Source organism: Schistocerca serialis, chromosome 5, assembly GCF_023864345.2.
Source record: "Schistocerca serialis cubense isolate TAMUIC-IGC-003099 chromosome 5, iqSchSeri2.2, whole genome shotgun sequence".
In the NCBI taxonomy this organism is placed as follows: domain Eukaryota; kingdom Metazoa; phylum Arthropoda; class Insecta; order Orthoptera; family Acrididae; genus Schistocerca; species Schistocerca serialis.
Window position 1 is genome coordinate 263,127,759 of NC_064642.1, and position 17,471 is coordinate 263,145,229.

The window sequence follows — 17,471 nt, forward strand, 5'->3', positions numbered from 1 at the left end:
TTTAATCTACAGGTCATAACCAATAGATTGTGGTCAGAGTCCACATCTGCCCCTGGAAATGTCTTACAATTTAAAACCTGGTTCCTAAATCTCTGTCTTACCATTATATAATCTATCTGATACCTTTTAGTATCTCCAGGGTTCTTCCATGTATACAACCTTCTTTCATGATTCTTAAACCAAGTGTTAGTTATGATTATGTTGTGCTCTGTGCAAAATTCGACCAGGCGGCCTCTTCTTTCATTTCTGTCCCCCAATCCATATTCACCTACTATGTTTCCTTCTCTCCTTTTTCCTACACTTGAATTCCAGTCACCCATGACTATTAAATTTTCGTCTCCCTTCACAATCTGAATAATTTCTTTTATTTCATCATACATTTCTTCAATTTCTTCATCATCTGCAGAGCTAGTTGTCATATAAACTTGTACTACTGTAGTAGGCGTGGGCTTCGTATCTATCTTGGCCACAATAATGCGTTCACTATGCTGTTTGTAGTAGCTTACCCGCATTCCTATTTTCCTATTCATTATTAAACCTACTCCTGCATTACCCCTATTTGATTTTGTGTTTATAACCCTGTAGTCACCTGACCAGAAGTCTTGTTCCTCCTGCCACCGAACTTCACTAATTCCCACTATATCTAACTTCAACCTATCCATTTCCCTTTTTAAATTTTCTAACCTACCTGCCCGATTAAGGGATCTGATATTCCACACTCCGATCCGTAGAACGCCAGTTTTCTTTCTCCTGATAACGACATCCTCTTGAGTAGTCCCCGCCCGGAGATCCGAATGGGGGATCATACAGTAAAGCTGCATGCCCTCGGGAAAAATTACGGCTGTAGTTTCCCCTTGCTTTCAGCCGTTCGCAGTACCAGCACAGCAAGGCCGTTTTGGTTATTGTTACAAGGCCAGATCAGTCAATCATCCAGACTGTTGCCCTTGCAACTACTGAAAAGGCTGCTGCCCCTCTTCAGGAACCACACGTTTGTCTGGCCTCTCAACAGATACCCCTCCGTTGTGGTTGCACCTACGGTACGGCTATCTGTATCGCTGAGGCACACAAGCCTCCCCACCAACGGCAAGGTCCATGGTTCATGGGGGGGGGGGACAGTGCCTTGTAGAATGTAAATGTACAGCTGCACTTTCATTCTCCTCTCTCTGCGAGAAGTCTTCTGAAGAACTTCACATGGTACATTAATTGTGCTACATATTGCACTGTTATTAGTTTTTGCAGAATAAGACAGCATCCCGTGTTCGGTTACAAGCTTATTGCTAAGTAATATACTTGTACTTGCAGCATACAAACATGTTACATATGCACTTATATCTGAGCTAGTGTTTACCATGTTTTAAAATTGTTTATACTTCCAGGTTATGTTTCTATATCAACAGACACCAACACCTTTACTGTTCAGCAGTGTAGAATTATCAGATGATTTATCATATCTGTTAATACATAACTTGACTTGTCCCATATCCTTCAGCCTCTTTCATCTTGATGGGATATACGGACCACAATGAATGAATGTTTACAACTTGGGAATACCAAAAATCCAAAAATCGCATTAATCCCTTGTCTGGCATAATCATCATAACCAGTGTAGTAAAGACAAGGAACAACTTTTCAAAAATCGTGTTGTGTAAAAAAAAAGAAGGAATCATTGTGTGAGTGGACAGTTTGAGCAAAAAAAAAAAAAAAAAAAAAAAAAAAAAAAAAAAAAAAGGACACCAGTGAATACAGAATATGAACCAGGGAACAAAGAAGAAAATTTAAACCATTGGTAGAATGATTCAAGTGTCTGCTCTAGCAGAATAGAAATGCAGAAAACACAAGTCCAAAAACAATTTATTGTACTCACCAAAACGAGATAATAACACAATCTCCAAAAAAACAACAGACTCGATCCCAACTGAGGATCGGCACAAATATAAAATAGCAAATAATAATAGAAACACCAGTCTCTTCATGGGGAGGGATCACAATAACAATTCTACAATGTCAAGATGCTTATCGACTATACCAAGTCCATCTGCAAGAGATCGGCCAGCTAGAAGAGGCATATGGCTGTGGCTGCCAGGGTGGCAGCTCTGTATACTTCCAAGCAGTGCCTCGAACTGTCCTTTGCCGGCAGTAGGCCACCCTATAAAGCCCGTTTGGTGGGTGTATCTGCTGGAACTATTTGCAATCACGTGCCTGGCGTATCAAAGTAGTTCCTGGGATAACTGCGACCTCTGGTGAAGCTGTTAGCGGTCCCCTGCGGCTGTTGGTGGAGACCTGGTGTTGTGTTGTGTTGTGGCCACCGGTAAATGTTTGTGCTGACAACACAGACAACGTAGGTTTTCTGAGTGAATATATGTCCTGTGATGCAGGCATCCCATGTTGGTTGGACGTGAAGTGGGATGCCGATGCAGTAGGCACTACGATGTATGAAGTGGGCGGCATCCAGTGGGAGACGAGAGAGAAGATCTGCATTGACATGGAGAGCTGTGACCAGAAAATAGATGTCATAGGAATATTCCACAAGGAACAATGTCCAGTACTGGAGGCGGTGAGCAGTCCTCGTGGGGATGGCAGACATAGCACTGAAAAACGAGACCAGAGGCTTGTGTTTGGTGTATAAGGTGAGGTGACGGCCTTAGATGAAATCGTGGAGTTTCTTAAACCCAAAGGTGATGGCCAAGGGCTCCTTCCCAATTTGGCTGTAGTCACACTCAGCTGGGAATAGCATTTTGGAGACGAAGGCCACCAGGAGCTCCACTCGGTCGACGATGTGAGACAAGACGGCCCCCATGCATCGGCGGTCAAGGTGAGAGGCTTGGTGGGGTCATAAGGGGCAAGGGAAGCCTGTGTCAGGAGAGAAGAGTTCAGACAGCAGAACGCCCTATCACAAGCCAGCGACCATTCCCATGTAACATTCTTACGGAGGAGGCGGTGAAGGGGTTCCGCCACAGCTGCGACATGTGGGATAAAATGGCAGTAGTAATTGAGTTGACCCAGGACTGAGTCGAGCTGGGAGATATCCTTTGGGGATGGGAACTGCTGTATAGCCTCGACATACTAGGGCTTCGGTCGAATGCCGTTAGCACTCAAAACATGGCCGAGGTAGATCACAAAAAAAAAAAAAAAAAAAAAAAAAAAAAAAAAAAAAAAAAAAAAAAAAAAAAAAAGACATTTCTCTTTGTTGCAACGTAAGCCGGCACCTTGAAGAACATGGAAGAGACGCCAGAGATTACGGGCCAAGTCTGGGGTGGAGGCAACAGCAACTAAGATGTCATCAAGGTAGTTCGCCGTCCACAGAATGTCTCTTGTCAGTGTCTCCAAATAGTGCTGGAAGATGGCCAGAGCACTGGCGACCCTAAACGGGAAGCAGTTGTAAAAGAAGATCCCAGAAAGGGTATTGATTACCAAGATTGTCTTCAATGGCTTGTCCAAAGGCAACTGGAGGTAGGCATCCCGCAGGTCAGTTTTGGCAAACTCCTTGCCGCCAACCAACCTGGACAGGACATCATCAACCTTGGGTATGGGATAGGAGTCAATAACAGACCGATCCTTGACAGCTGCCTTAAAATCCCCACAAACGCGAAGAGAGCCGTTCAGCTTCTCAAGGACCACAATGGGTGTTGCACAACGACTATGGTGGACTGGGGTCAGGATGTCCTCAGCCTCTTGGCAACAAAGCTCCTGCTGTAGTTTGTCAGGGAAGGCGAATGGTACCGAGCGAGCCTTCTTGATCTTCAGGACCGCTGAGTGGAGGAGTTTGATATGGGCTTCGAACTCAGAGACCCCCGGAAATATGGCAGAGAACACATCCGGGAATTCATACCACAAATTCCACTCACTTCAACTAACTTACTATTCAGCTTTAAAAGGCTGAAATTTCCAGTAAAATTTGCACACAGTATGACTATCAATACAGACAAGAGAGAACTTTCTAGTGTTACAGTGTGAATTCAAAAGAAGCATGTTAGTCACATGGGCACAAATATGTAGCATGTTAGGGTGATGGATAACCACAAAAACTTATTCATCTTTGCACCCAGAAGCAAAGCATGAAATACATTTTATAACAATATACTGTCCACAGCTCGTAGTCTTGCGGTAGTGTTCTTGCTTCCTGCGCACGGGCTCCCGGGTTCTATTCCAGATGGGGTCAGGGATTTTCCCTGCCTTGAGATGACTGGGTGTTATTGTGTCGTCTTCATCATCATCTTTCATCCCCATTACGGTCGGAGGAAGGCAATGGCAAATCACCTCCCCTAGGACCTTGCCTAGTAGGCGGTGCAGGTCTCCCGCATTATCCCTCCCCCACTCCATGGAGTATGAGACCTCCTCATCATCATCAACAAAATATCCTGAATACGTCAGAGGCCATACAAATGAGGTGAGTAATTGAACACATTTTCCCAGTTTTGGAAACAAATGGGAAAGAAAGACCAAGAAAGTGGATCCTTTTCAGCTAGTAATGTGTTAACATTTGTGATGTTGCTGCTTCATCTACATGTACATGTACATACTCCACAAGCCAAGGATGGGGATTGCACTGTTGCTGGTTCCAGGTGACAGTTACCGTAAATGCATACATGTGCTCTGTGCCTGATGAAAGCATGTATCCTGCAAATTATGTTTATCGCTTGCTTGTGTAGAATTTGTTGTGCACCACCATCGTCAACCATGACAATTTGCAACAAATGCAATAAAAATTTACTAAGTAACTCGCTACGTGATCATGCGTGATGCTCGCATTCCATACAACATCCATATCAGAGTGCTCCGTACACAACTGAAAATTGTTCATTTGCTGTCAGAGAATCCATGACACAGGTGCACAGAACAGGCTCAAAGTTGACCGCCATCCTTTGTGACCCCAATTATAGTCATTTACTTTCCTGTTACACTCACAAATAGAGCAAGGAAAAATTGCTGCCTCCCTATGAGCCATAATTTATCGTAGCTTCATGATCCTAGCCTGAGATGTACATTGGCAGCAGTAGAATCGTTCTGCAGACAGCTTCAAATGCTGTTCTCTAAATTTTTTCAGTAGTGTTTCTTGAAAAGAACTTCACGTTCGCTCCAGGGATTCCCATTTGGGTTCCAGAAAAATCTGCATAACACTTGCATATTGTTTGAAACTGCTGGTAACAACACTGAATTGCGTCTATGTCTTCCTCCAATCTGACCTGCCGTGGATATCAAACGCTTGAGCAGTGCTCAAGAGTCGGTTGCACAAGTGTCCTGTATGCACTCACCTTTACAGATGAACCAAACTTTCCCAAATTTTTAAAATAAACCAAAGTCAACAATTTGCCTTCCATACTACAATCCTTCCTTGCTTGCTCCATTTCATATCACTTTGCAACATTATGCCTAGATATTTAATTGATGTAACTGTGTTAAACAGCACTCTACTAATGCTGTTTAAACATTACAGTTTATTTTCTTACTCATCTGTATTAACTTACATTTTTCTACATTTAGAGCTAGCTGCCACTCATCACAGCAACTCATAGTCATTCAACAACTACACTTTCCAGTACACCACAGTGTCATCAGCAAACAGTCACAGATTGTGCTCATCTTATCCACCATATCATTTATGTGTACAGAACAGCAGTCTTATCATAATTCCCAGGAGACCAATGACTGTGCTGTTTGGTTCCCTCCCCCCAAATCAACCAATCAACAATTCCCTGGGTGACTCCTTAACACCCTTGTCACTGAAGAATACTTTGCTGTCGATAACAACATCCAGGGTACCATTACTTAAGAAGTCTTTGAGCTACTCACATATCTGGGATCTATTCTGTATGCTTGTACCTTCATTAACAGTCTGCAGTTGACCACCATTTCAAATGCTTTTCGGGAATTGAGGAATGTGAAATCTGCCTATTGCCCTTCAGCCATGGTTTCCTGAATATCATATGAGAAAAGAGCAAGCTGAAGTTCATGCAAACAGTGCTTTTTAAAAATCTGCTGATTTGTGGAAAGAAGCTTTTCCTGTCTTAAGGAAATTTTGTGGGTCTGTTCTTTTACCCTTCTTATATATAGAAGCCACCTGTGCTTTTTTTCCAGTCACTGAGGACTTTGCACTGGGCAAGAGATTCGAGACAAATGCAAGCTAAGTAAGGGGCCAGTGCTGTAAAGTACCCTTTGTAAAACTGAATTGGGATTCCATCCAGACCTGGTAACTTGGTTTCAATGCTTTCAGTTGTTTCTGTATGCCAGAGATGCCTGTTACAGTGTCCTCCATATTGCAGTCTGTGCAGTGGTCAGTTGATGGTATGTTTGTACTATTTTCCTGCATGAACAATTTCTTTAATGTGAAATATAAAACTTTGACTTTCCGTTTGATATCTTCTACTGCCGCACCAAACTGGTCAGTAAGTGGCTGAATAGAAGCCTTAGCCTTGGTTAGCAATTTTTTGTGGGACCAGAATTTTCTCAGGTTCTCAGCAGGACCTTTTGTTGAGAATGACAGTGGTAGTTGTTGTTTTCTTCACACATCACTCCTTTTTACAGCAGTGTGAATTAGTACTAACTTTTGCCTGTTGTCTATTTGTGCATTCTCTTTTGAATGGAGAGTGCGACAGACTTTGCTTCCTCAGCATTTTCTGGATTTCATTGCTAAATCATGGTTGGTCTTTTCCACCCTTAATCCACTTACTCGGCATCTACTTCTCCAGACCACAATTTACAATCCGTTTAAACTTTGCCCATAATTTCTCTTGTGTCCATCACACTGGAACTACACGTCAATTCCTTGTCTAAGTAGGATGCTAACTACAACTTATCTGCTCTTTCTAGCAGATATACTGTCCTATCCTTCTTGATTGATTTATGGACTTTAGTTACCATACTCACTATGGTCACTAATCCCCGTCTTTGTACTGATGCCATCGATAATGCCAGGCCTGTTTGTAACTACAAGATCTAAAATATTTCCATTCCATTGCATGTGGTCTGTCTAACAAGCTGCTTATGACAGTTTTTGGAAAACATGTTCACAAAACTGTCTGTACCCCATACAGTGAATCCATAAACATCCCAGGCTATATTCGGAAGGTTAAAGTTACCTCCTGCATGATCTGCATCACATGTGAAAACTACAATGAAAATTCTTTAGAAGTTGGTTTGTATGTTGATGATTGCCAGTCTCTAATCTAGTTTTACTAATTTCTGTGCTGGCACAAGCTGAAAACACTACAAACATATAGTTTCAGAGACAATAAATCCGTTTCAAACTTAAGTGCATTGCAGCAACATATCAGCGTGCCCTCACAGTCTGTCCAAGTACACCATCAAACGGAATTATGCTCATTATTCACTACACAATTTCTCTCTTCTCTCCTGTCCTCTTTAAAACATTGCACAGAAACTGACTATCAGCTGTGTCACTGGCACAAAAGAAATTTACTCACTTTTTGTGCAGCAGTGGAGAGTGGAGTTACGTTTATATAGTGTGTAACAGGAAACAGTCCAGGAGTCAAAAGGGGGTCCTCAGTGTGTGTGTGTGTGGCAATGAAGAACAAAACTACGCTTTATTTGCAAGTTACCTGAAACACAATGTATGTAAATCAAGGAACATTATACAATAGGATTTACAGAATAAGACAGTGCAGCTGTTGAGATAGTGACCTTATATTTGGGAGAATAGAGTTGCTCTGTCTGGCCACCCTGATTTGGGTTTTCCATGTTTTTCCTGGATTGCTATGGAAAATGCTGGGATGGTTCCTTAATCAAGGCAGTGGCTGACAAGCTGTCTTGTCTCCATAGGCTACCTCTCCTATCTTCATAAAGCATTTTATGTGCATACTGTGTGTTGTATATTTTGGCCTGTTGATCTGCACTGCATTACATTGACAAATCCTGTATCATTGTTTGATGATCCTAGGATGATATTAGCTGTTCAGTTGATTGCTGGTGTAGCTTGTGTAAGACTATGAAGGCAAAATAAAGTATATAAATGCTTATTTCAGTTCTCAGTTTTACCATCAAAATTATGTTATATTTGTCAGGAAGAAATTCAGTTGGAGGCAACAGTTCACTTTACTTTATACTTCCATATTCAGCCAGCAGCATCAGCCTTGCATGCATTAGTAACATACAATATATTAAGAGATAGCTAGTGGATACATACATAAAAAAATCCAAGTGCATTGGATAAATTGCCATTATCAACACCTCCTGTGCATAACCTGTCTCCATACGCTGACTAGTTCATTTCTTTATATTCCAACCAGGCTTTCCCATTACATATAAACATCTATGTTTCAGAAAGAAAAGTATATCAACAAGTAAATCTTCTCCTGCTGTTGCGTCACCCATGAAAATGGCAGCAGAAGCATTAGAGGAAACCAAAGAAGCGGCAGCAACTCAAGGAAAAATACTAAACAATACCTCTAAAAGGAAAATCTGTAAGAATGACAACAAACAGCCAAGAATATCAGACCTGCAGTCTTCTGATAAAACTGAGCCAGGTGTTACGTCTCCCATGAAAATGGCAGGAGAAGCATTAGAGGAAACCAAAGAAGCGGCAGCAACTCAAGGAAAAATGCTAAACAATACCTCTAAAAGGAAAATTTGTAAGAATGACAACAAACAGCCAAGAATATCAGATCTGCAGACTTCTGATAAAACTGGGCCAGGTGTTCCCTCCAAAGATGCTTTAGAAACTTCATCAAGGAAAACTGAAAAAAGTGAAAAAAATAAACCTAATTTATCATTAGGTAAGTAACAAAAACACCCCGTGTCAAGTAAATTGACAACATAAGCAACTTAGGTTTATTTAGGTACCAACTCATTTTCCTCCACCCTCTCCATTTATGTCTCTCTTTCTGTACACCTAACTACACTCACCTGAAAACCTCTCAATGCCATTTTGGTATATGAGATTATTTAGTGAGCAGAAATTTTTATGTCTTGCTTAACAGATCTGGGGCAGAGCTATTTGTGGCTGTGAAAGAAACCTGATCTATGAAAACATTGGAAAAAGAGGAAACTGGATGCATTATATACATGGTACTGCATACCAGATCAGAGTAACAAAGTGATGGACAATTAGGCACAGAACAAAGCAATATAGATAGTCTTCCATTATCAACACACTCAATATAGGCACAGCAGCAACAGCTCTGCAGTTCCATACTGATACTTTCTTATGTTTTCCATTAACCTGTAGTACCAAGTTCACCACAAAAGATGGTAACTGTGATACTCGCTATCAGTAATAGCCTGCAGACATTCTTTTTTGTAGTACAAAGTATATTGGCTCAAAGAAGCAAAACATTTGCTGAAACTGAATCTCAGCAGTTACGTTAGTGCCCATAATTGCCGTTTGCAGAGCGATATGGCAATGGTGAACAAACAGGCAAAATAGAAAACATCACCGAGCTCATTCTTTGATCAGTTGCCGCTATAGTAGCTCTCATGTGAACAACTAGGTGTCAGTCACTTCATTATTCTGATTCGGGTATATAACTATATCAAAAATTTGAGTAGGCAGGTGAAGCATCAAATGAAGAGGAAGGAGACAGAATAGGCAAGGAAAAGGAACTCTGTGGGAAGTCCATAACACAAGAAAGGCCAGGTTATGGGTAATTTGCTATGGCCTCTGGGAATAGTTAACTTAATGTTGAAAGGAGCAATAGAATGAGTAGTTCTTGGCTCTGACAGAAGTTATCAAGAATTTTTGATATAATAGGTGCATGGAGCTGAAAAGATTAGCATAGGTTATTAACAGTTGGAGGATTGTTTCAAGCAAGTCGAAAGAGTAGTAATAGTAATAATAATAATAATAATGTCAGTACCTATGAAATTAACTGGTTTATTAACACTTTGGAGACCAAGCCCGAGCATAGCTCGGGTCCCAACTTTGTGTTAAAAAGACCACGCTCGAGTATAGGTCGGGATGCAATTTTCTCAGTGTGCGAGTCACCTATTGCTTCAAAAACGAATTCATTCCATATGAGGACAATATACAGATGTCTCGTGATCTGCCCCTTGACTGGTGCTGCCTTCTGTTGCCAATTTGTAGAATTATTTTGAAAGTAACTTAGCGAATGCAACAGCTGCTATCAGGAATAGCTGACCCTATATGATTGCATTATGTAATTTCGTGTGTCCTCATTACATTTTGCTGTAATTCTGCTACAAATTTTGTTGAGTGACCAAGGAACTTTGGAAGCTCAATAGGAAGAAATTGCTTAACTCACCTCACATTTTTTTTCTTTGGAGGATAGTTATACTTTCTGTCATCATTAGTTTCATATTTGAAATCTTTCAAAGAACTAAAGAAAATATGAAAAATAAATCTTAAAAGCATGGTCCTCTTTTTAGTATGTGTTACTCTTGCTGAAATGGGCCACGAACCTGGGCCCTTGCATTTTAGGTACAGTTTTCTTAGAACCTGAGTTATCCAGGCTCAGTTCACGGCCTACCATTCATTTTTGCCAGTAATTCACTCTGGAAATATTATTCATTACTGTAACAATGTACACTGTAGTTCTGGTTTTATAGTCTGGTATTACACCCAAAAAAGATTGTGTAATTTCCAAAAGCCATATACATGCAGTAGAGCATCAGTTATCCCAACTAGTTGGGAGACATGAATTTTCAGAAAAGAAGTTCATTTGGATAATCAAACTGTATATTATTATTTACTAATTTAACAATAAAAACTTCTTATATTTATAACAATACAAATCTATCTTGTTAGTACAAAGGTAAGTACAGTAAGAATGTTTGTAGTGTAGGCTAGTAAGCAAAAAAGATGTAATAAATATCTATTTTGAATCTGTAGTGCATATGTTTAGAATTAACACTTAAAAAGATCCTTAATTTTGGTCTCTCTAAGCAAGCCTATCCGCTTACAAGCAGCTAAGTCATGCAGTTTCTTCAGCACAGATATCTGATGGTGATCATCATGTTCATCTTGAACTTCAAACCATCACAAAACAGTATTTAAACATGTAAATGCCTCAGAAGCAGCTGGTATATTTTCATCTTTATTTTTTGGGGTACTGGTTGATGAGATGCTGGCAGTGTCAGCTTCATCGGTGATTAGGTTTACAATTTCACTATCATGTATGATTTGGTGCCCTGGATCTGCATTATTGTCACCCATCCACTCTTGAACTTCGTGATCATCACATTCATGGCAAATGAGTTCTTTTAAAATATTGAGCATTTTGGACTTACCATTCTGTTTGTCATTTTCAATTAGACTGAGAACTATTGGTCATACCAAAAACTTTATTCTAGGTTTTTTTCAAATCAGTATTTTTATGATTTTGTAACAGACTTCCTTCTCCTTCCTCTTCTCTTTCAAACAGTTATGTATGTAACATTTCTTTTCTGTAAGTACCACAAACTAATCTATTATAATGTGTCAAAATTGATGTGCTGGTATATGTGCTGTTGTGAGCTCCAAAGCAGCATTCCATGTTCAAACTATTTCTTCCTGTAGTTTTTGGTTTTGTCAGTAATGTCTCCTTTGGTCACTTAGTATAAAATTTCTCTTTGTGCTATTCTGCTACTGGTAATCTTTCTTTAAATGTAAATTCTTATCACAAATTCAAAATTCACCCAATCACATGTCATTACTTCTCTGCAAGCAAAATAGCTCTTGGAAAAAATTCACTCTAAATATTGTAGAATAACAATCAAAAACTATGTTGTCAGTCGTTCTGTTGGCCGCAGCAGAGCTCCCAAAACCAGTTGGAGAAATATTGCATCTTTCACAGGAACTATTTATTACTACCACGGTTACAAACTCTAATTTCAGTGAAAAAAATTAACAGCACAATGTAACTCACATCTTCTCCATGAACATGTTATTTAGATTCCCTGGTGCATCACTTGCCTTGTCAGTGGGAAAATCTTTCAAACCCTTATCTAACTTTCACACTGGTCTTCAACATTGTTAATTCCTTCCTTGGGAAAGAAAGAAATGCAGGTCACTCCAACCCCAGTATGAGAGGAACTGGTCTGTTTTGAGGATGAGAAACAAAGATCGGCTTTCCTTTTAATACAAATAGACTATACAAATATGCACTCAAAAATATTCCTGAGTGATTACTTAACTGGAAGTCATTTTGCAATTCTTCTTTTGTGTTTATAATCATATTTATTTTCTCTTTACTCTTGAAGACTGGTTTTTCCTTACATTTTTCATATCTCTCTCTCTCTCTCTCTCTCTCTCTCTCTCTCTCTCTCTCAGAAGTCACATTGTACCAGTCTGTCATTTTAACTCACTTCTTTGATTCCTTCTCCCAGATCCCATCTCTCTGCTAAATGTTGCAGTATGTCAGAACAACAATCACAAGATTAATTAATATGGTTTTTTTCCCATTTTCTCGGTTTTTGATGAGGAAGATGGAAAAATCAAACCATAAACAAATAAAATCTTAAACTAAAATGAATTTCTATTCTTCCAAGAATTTAATTTGTCTGTCCCTGGAATTCCATTGCTTTATTGTAATACACTGTAGTAGTAGTAGTAGTAGTAGTAGTGTGAGGAACAGGAGCAACGGCAGCAGCAGCAGCACTTTTTCATTTTGTTCTAACAAGGTGTACTATCTTGCTGAACCAGGAAATTTATTTATTTTAGATGACATAGATGATATATTGACTACTGGTGCCCCAAGAACATTAAAACAGCGAAAGAAGCTTCGTAAGACGATAGACTCCTATGCAAAAAGCCAGACTACATGTACAGATCTTTTCGCTGATCCTGATTATAACCACCTTATTGGAGAAAATGATGCATGCTCTAGTCAGGTAAGAGTAAATTATTTAGAAAGTTAATTGTTTAGCTAACAACATCATGTTCCAATCCAGAACATGTTCTGGACAAAGACTGTACCATACCATGGAATATGCCATTTGTACAACAGCTTTTTGACACACATGCATGCCCCCCCCCCCCCCCCCCACACACACACACACACACACACACACCTGTGGATATTTCTATTACAGAATTCATTTATGAGCTACCACAAAGAAACACATTTAATCTTGGACTAGAAAACACCACTGTTGACTGCCAAGTAGTATTCCCATCACAAGATTATTGGAGAGATTCATTGAAAAGTTGTTTATACCTTTCTGGGTTGCAGTTAACTTCACTACTGACTAATGTGGAAGTTATTCACAAATATTATACTAGAAGGAAAGATCACTTTTGTTTTAAACTGTAATGAATAATTGACTAGGGAGGCAACAAGTTTCCCAGAAAGTAAAACTTGTGTGGTGTATTGCCAGTATTTCTACCTACTTTCATAGATGCTTCTGAGATGTATATTATGACTCACTCACATAATTTTATTTGTCGTTGTTGTTGTTGTGGTCTTCAGTCCTGAGACTGGTTTGATGCAGCTCTCCATGCTACCCTATCCTGTACGAGCTTCTTCATCTCCCAGTACTTACTGCAACCTACATCCTTCTGAATCTGCTTAGTGTATTCATCTCTTGGTCTCCCTCTACAATTTTTACCCTCCACGCTGCCCTCCAATGCTAAATTTGTGATCCCTTGATGCCTCAGAACATGTCCTACTAACCGGTCCCTTCTTTCTGTCACGTTGTGCCACGTACTCCTCTTCTCCCCAATTCTATTTTAGTTACTTTTTCAATAATATAGCAAAAGATTATCCCAAAATATTATTTTACAGGACATTTAATAAAGGAAAACATGTCTCTGAAGCTTGTGATTATTTATTCAGAAAAAAGAAAAAATGAAATGCTTTCAGCTTGATGTTTTTATTATCACGCAGCTATGAAAACTGACTACCTTGACTGTCATTTTGTATTGATGAACTACATTTACATTTAATTTTATACAGCACTCTTTGTAATTGCTCTCCCTGCACATTTATGCAATATCCTGCTTTGAAGTACTTGAACAATGTAATGTAACACTCCATACCATTTTTCTCTAATAAGAAATAAACCATTCACATGATGACATGTATTCTATATAAATATTACTCCTACAAAGCATGAGGAGAGAAGTAGAGAAGAGGAAAGGGTTATGTAGGTGCGTTAACAGGATGAAGGCATATGTGTACTGGACTGGGAGCAGGAAAAGGGATAGGCAGTTGGAGGACACAGAGTGGCAAAGGGTGAGGCCAGGAGGGTTAGGGGAACAAAGGATATGTGGTTGGGAGAGAGCCCATATGTGCAGTACAGAAAAACTGCTGCTTGTGGGAAGAATCCGCATAGTGCAGGCTGTGAAAAAGTCATTAAAGTGAAACACATAAGTGTTGCGTGGCATGTTCAGCAACTGGCTGGTGCAGTTGTCTCTTAGCCACAGTTTGGCAGTGGCCACTCATGTGGTCAGAGCACTTGTTAGTTTTCATGCCCACATAGAATGTGTTACAGTTGTTGCAGCAAAGATTGTAGATTACATGGCTGCTTTCACCGGTGGCCCTGCCGTTGATGGGGTAGAAGATGCCAGTGATAGGACTGTAGTAGATGCTAGTGGGAGGGTGTATGGTTCCTCCAGAGTCCCAGTTGTTGTGGCTTACTACCCAATAATTACACATTTATTTTACTACCCATGGTAGCTAATATTGAACACATCTACTCTTTGCAGAGAACTCTAGGTAGTACAGAAGAATGCCAACAAAGGTAAAGGTGTGGAGCAGGATTAAACTCCTTCCGCTGGCTCACTTCCATCCGACTCCTGTCTATGGTCTGTTACTAGTTGCCAGAAAAATATTGTCTTAGTACTTCTCTTCATTGCCAGCTTAACATGCTGTCTTCTATTTTTTGCTGTGATTTCTCTTTATTGATATGTAACATTTCCTAGTTATGTTTTGTTTTGTTGCTGTGTTTCCCATTCATGAAGGACAACGTTACATTCAGTGACTTGCCGTATTTGTTATCTAGTGCCTGCATTCTATCTTCAGATCAAAAGAGAGGACAGATGGTTCATACTAAGAGTAGGGAAATAAAGAAATACTGTAAAATCGTGTGATAGGAAACCAGGGAAATTTTAAATATGCAGTGAACAGAATGAACTGTGTAAGATGAATTATCTGTATTAACTCAGACAATGAAAACTCCAGATAAGAATATCAACAATGTAGGAAAAGATAGACTGCTACTTACTGTAAAAAAGACATGTCAAGTTGCAGACAGGCACAATTAAAAGATGTTCACATGTAGCTTTTGCCCACAGCCTTCGCCAGTAAACACACACATGCACACACATCACACACACACAAAGCAAACACACCTCACGTGAATGTTGTGTGTGTGTGTGTGTGTGTGTGTGTCTTTAGTGATGAAGGCTGTGGCTGAAAGCTGCATGTGAGTGTCTTTTAATCATGCCTGTCTGCAACTTGACATGTCTTCTTTACAGTAAGTAGCAGTCTATCTTTTCCTACATTATCTGTATGGATTATTATAAAAATCTGAAAAGGCTGTATGTGTGCTGGTGGATCTTCTCTTTGCAATCCTGCTAAGGAATGGTGAAGATCTGATGAATAGAAGTTTTACTGTGACAATTCTAACAGGAATGTGAGAAGGTACACTCCACTAACTGGAGAAGGGAGTGCCTGTTATACCAAAACAATAAGGAAAATAACTGAAATTCTGCGGACTGTTCATACATTAAATAGGCTGTTTCAGATGAGGTTTATGTGGAAAATCATGCAAGGAACAGGAAAATTTTGATTGTATGCCCAAAGATTGTTGCTTAGTGTGCAGAATAGTTGAGGAGTGTCAGAACTTCCAGCTCCCAGAGTAGAAACATTGTTTGTATAGTAATGGAAAGTCCTGGATGCAATATAAATAATAGGATTAGTAAAGTAACAACTCGCTGTGCAGTTGAGCTATTGAGTTGTCAATAGGCACATAAAAAGAGAGAAAACATTCTCAAATGTTAAGATACATTACCACAGTACTCAAGAAAACAAAGTGACATCACAATAAGCTGTCAACGTGGATATAATTAATTTGTAGCAAAATAATGTGAAAACCTAAAATAGTTCAGAATTCAGCTGATTCTGAACTTCAGAACCCCAGAAAGTCAGATGTCTTTGGTTACCTCCATACAAATACAAATTGAATGATCCAGTGATGGTCAGGGTGACAGTTTAAAAAAATATTTAGCAATGCAGTGTAACAGAAGATTATCACTGAAAAAGCTGCAAGAGGTGACATTCTTTGTGACTGCATATGTGACCAGAACTGACGGGAAGAAGTTTGATAAACCCTTCATCAAAACTGATAGGATAAGGGAAGATTAATGAAAGAAAAAATATACAGAATTGTAAGAAAATTTAGTTGGAATTGGCCTCTGATAATGATAAAGATGAGTGTGGTGAGAATAGGAGCTATCCAGGTTCCATTATAGGTCATCTTTTGGGTGATCATTACAGCAGCTGAAGAAAGTGCTAGTATTAGTTATGTTTTAGAATTTATCTGTGTGCACTTTGACTACCTTGTTATAGTAACATGATGTCCAAAACATGCTCTTATGTAATGTGATTGATACACATTGGTACCAGTTTACCAGGGGTCGTTCAGGCATTAGCATTTTCTCCTGTGGGATACATAATGTCTGATAGTTGGATAGCAACCTTTTCTTAATCAAACCCCCTTCTGAGCCTACAAAGTATCTTCATAAATAACACATCTTATTCATTGTCTAAAGAACTGTAATCCACTCTTTATCAGCAGTAGAATGTACTTCTTAGGCCTGGAGAGAACTCTTCAGGTATCAGCAAACACCTATTCAAACTCTTCCTGGATTTGCACTGTAACTGCATTTATCTCATACAGTTGCTACTGTTGGTATGTGACCCCATCTGGTATCCTTGCAATACTGGAGACAGTGCCAGCACCTATCTACTAACACAAACATCTGAAGATTGATGGTAAGACCTTCAGCCAAGCATTTAAATTTCTTTATTGGATGTGACCAGTTTCAGTGATACACTGTACTGTCATCAGCCCATGTTTACATGAGTGTATCAATATTAGTCATCCAAGAAACACAGAAAACAATATTAAAATAAATGCTACAAAATACTCTTTCCTTAATAAACAATATGACATTTCAAATCACAAGCATATCATCATTTAGATACAGAAAATCACACACAAATTGTGATTTGTTCTGTCCAGTAATAAAGTTAATTGTAAGTCTCAAATGGCTTCAAAACAGCTCTGTTGCTTAGTAAGAGAAGCCAGTCACTGAGTAAATTAACTTTTCGGAGTACATACTACAGTAACTGTGAATTCAAAATGGCTACTGAACAGAACTGTTGCTCATTGAGACTAGCAAATTTTATGTACATAAGTCAACAAGCACAGATACGTACAAAGTATCACCATCGATATAAGAACTGTAGCAGTCATAAGTTAATCCAAAAATGCGCTGTTCATGAAGTTCTGCTATCTGTGGTAAAATGTGAGAAAGAAGGAGATCTGAAGGTGCGACTTTTAATTTGTATCCTTGT

The 17,471-nt window shown here is 39.4% G+C and overlaps 1 protein-coding gene across 3 annotated transcripts in view; it reads left to right on the forward strand.

Moving 5' to 3' along the window:
- Positions 1 to 17,471, forward strand: part of LOC126481631 (uncharacterized) — a 259,917-nt gene that overhangs the window by 216,887 nt on the left and 25,559 nt on the right. For 2 of the 3 annotated variants that reach the window (XM_050105528.1, XM_050105530.1), the window contains 2 exons: positions 8,278 to 8,729; positions 12,611 to 12,780. In XM_050105528.1, coding sequence (XP_049961485.1) covers positions 8,278 to 8,729; positions 12,611 to 12,780 — 622 coding nt within the window. The remainder of the gene's footprint in view (positions 1 to 8,277; positions 8,730 to 12,610; positions 12,781 to 17,471) is intronic. The other variant, XM_050105529.1, reaches the window with a different exon arrangement.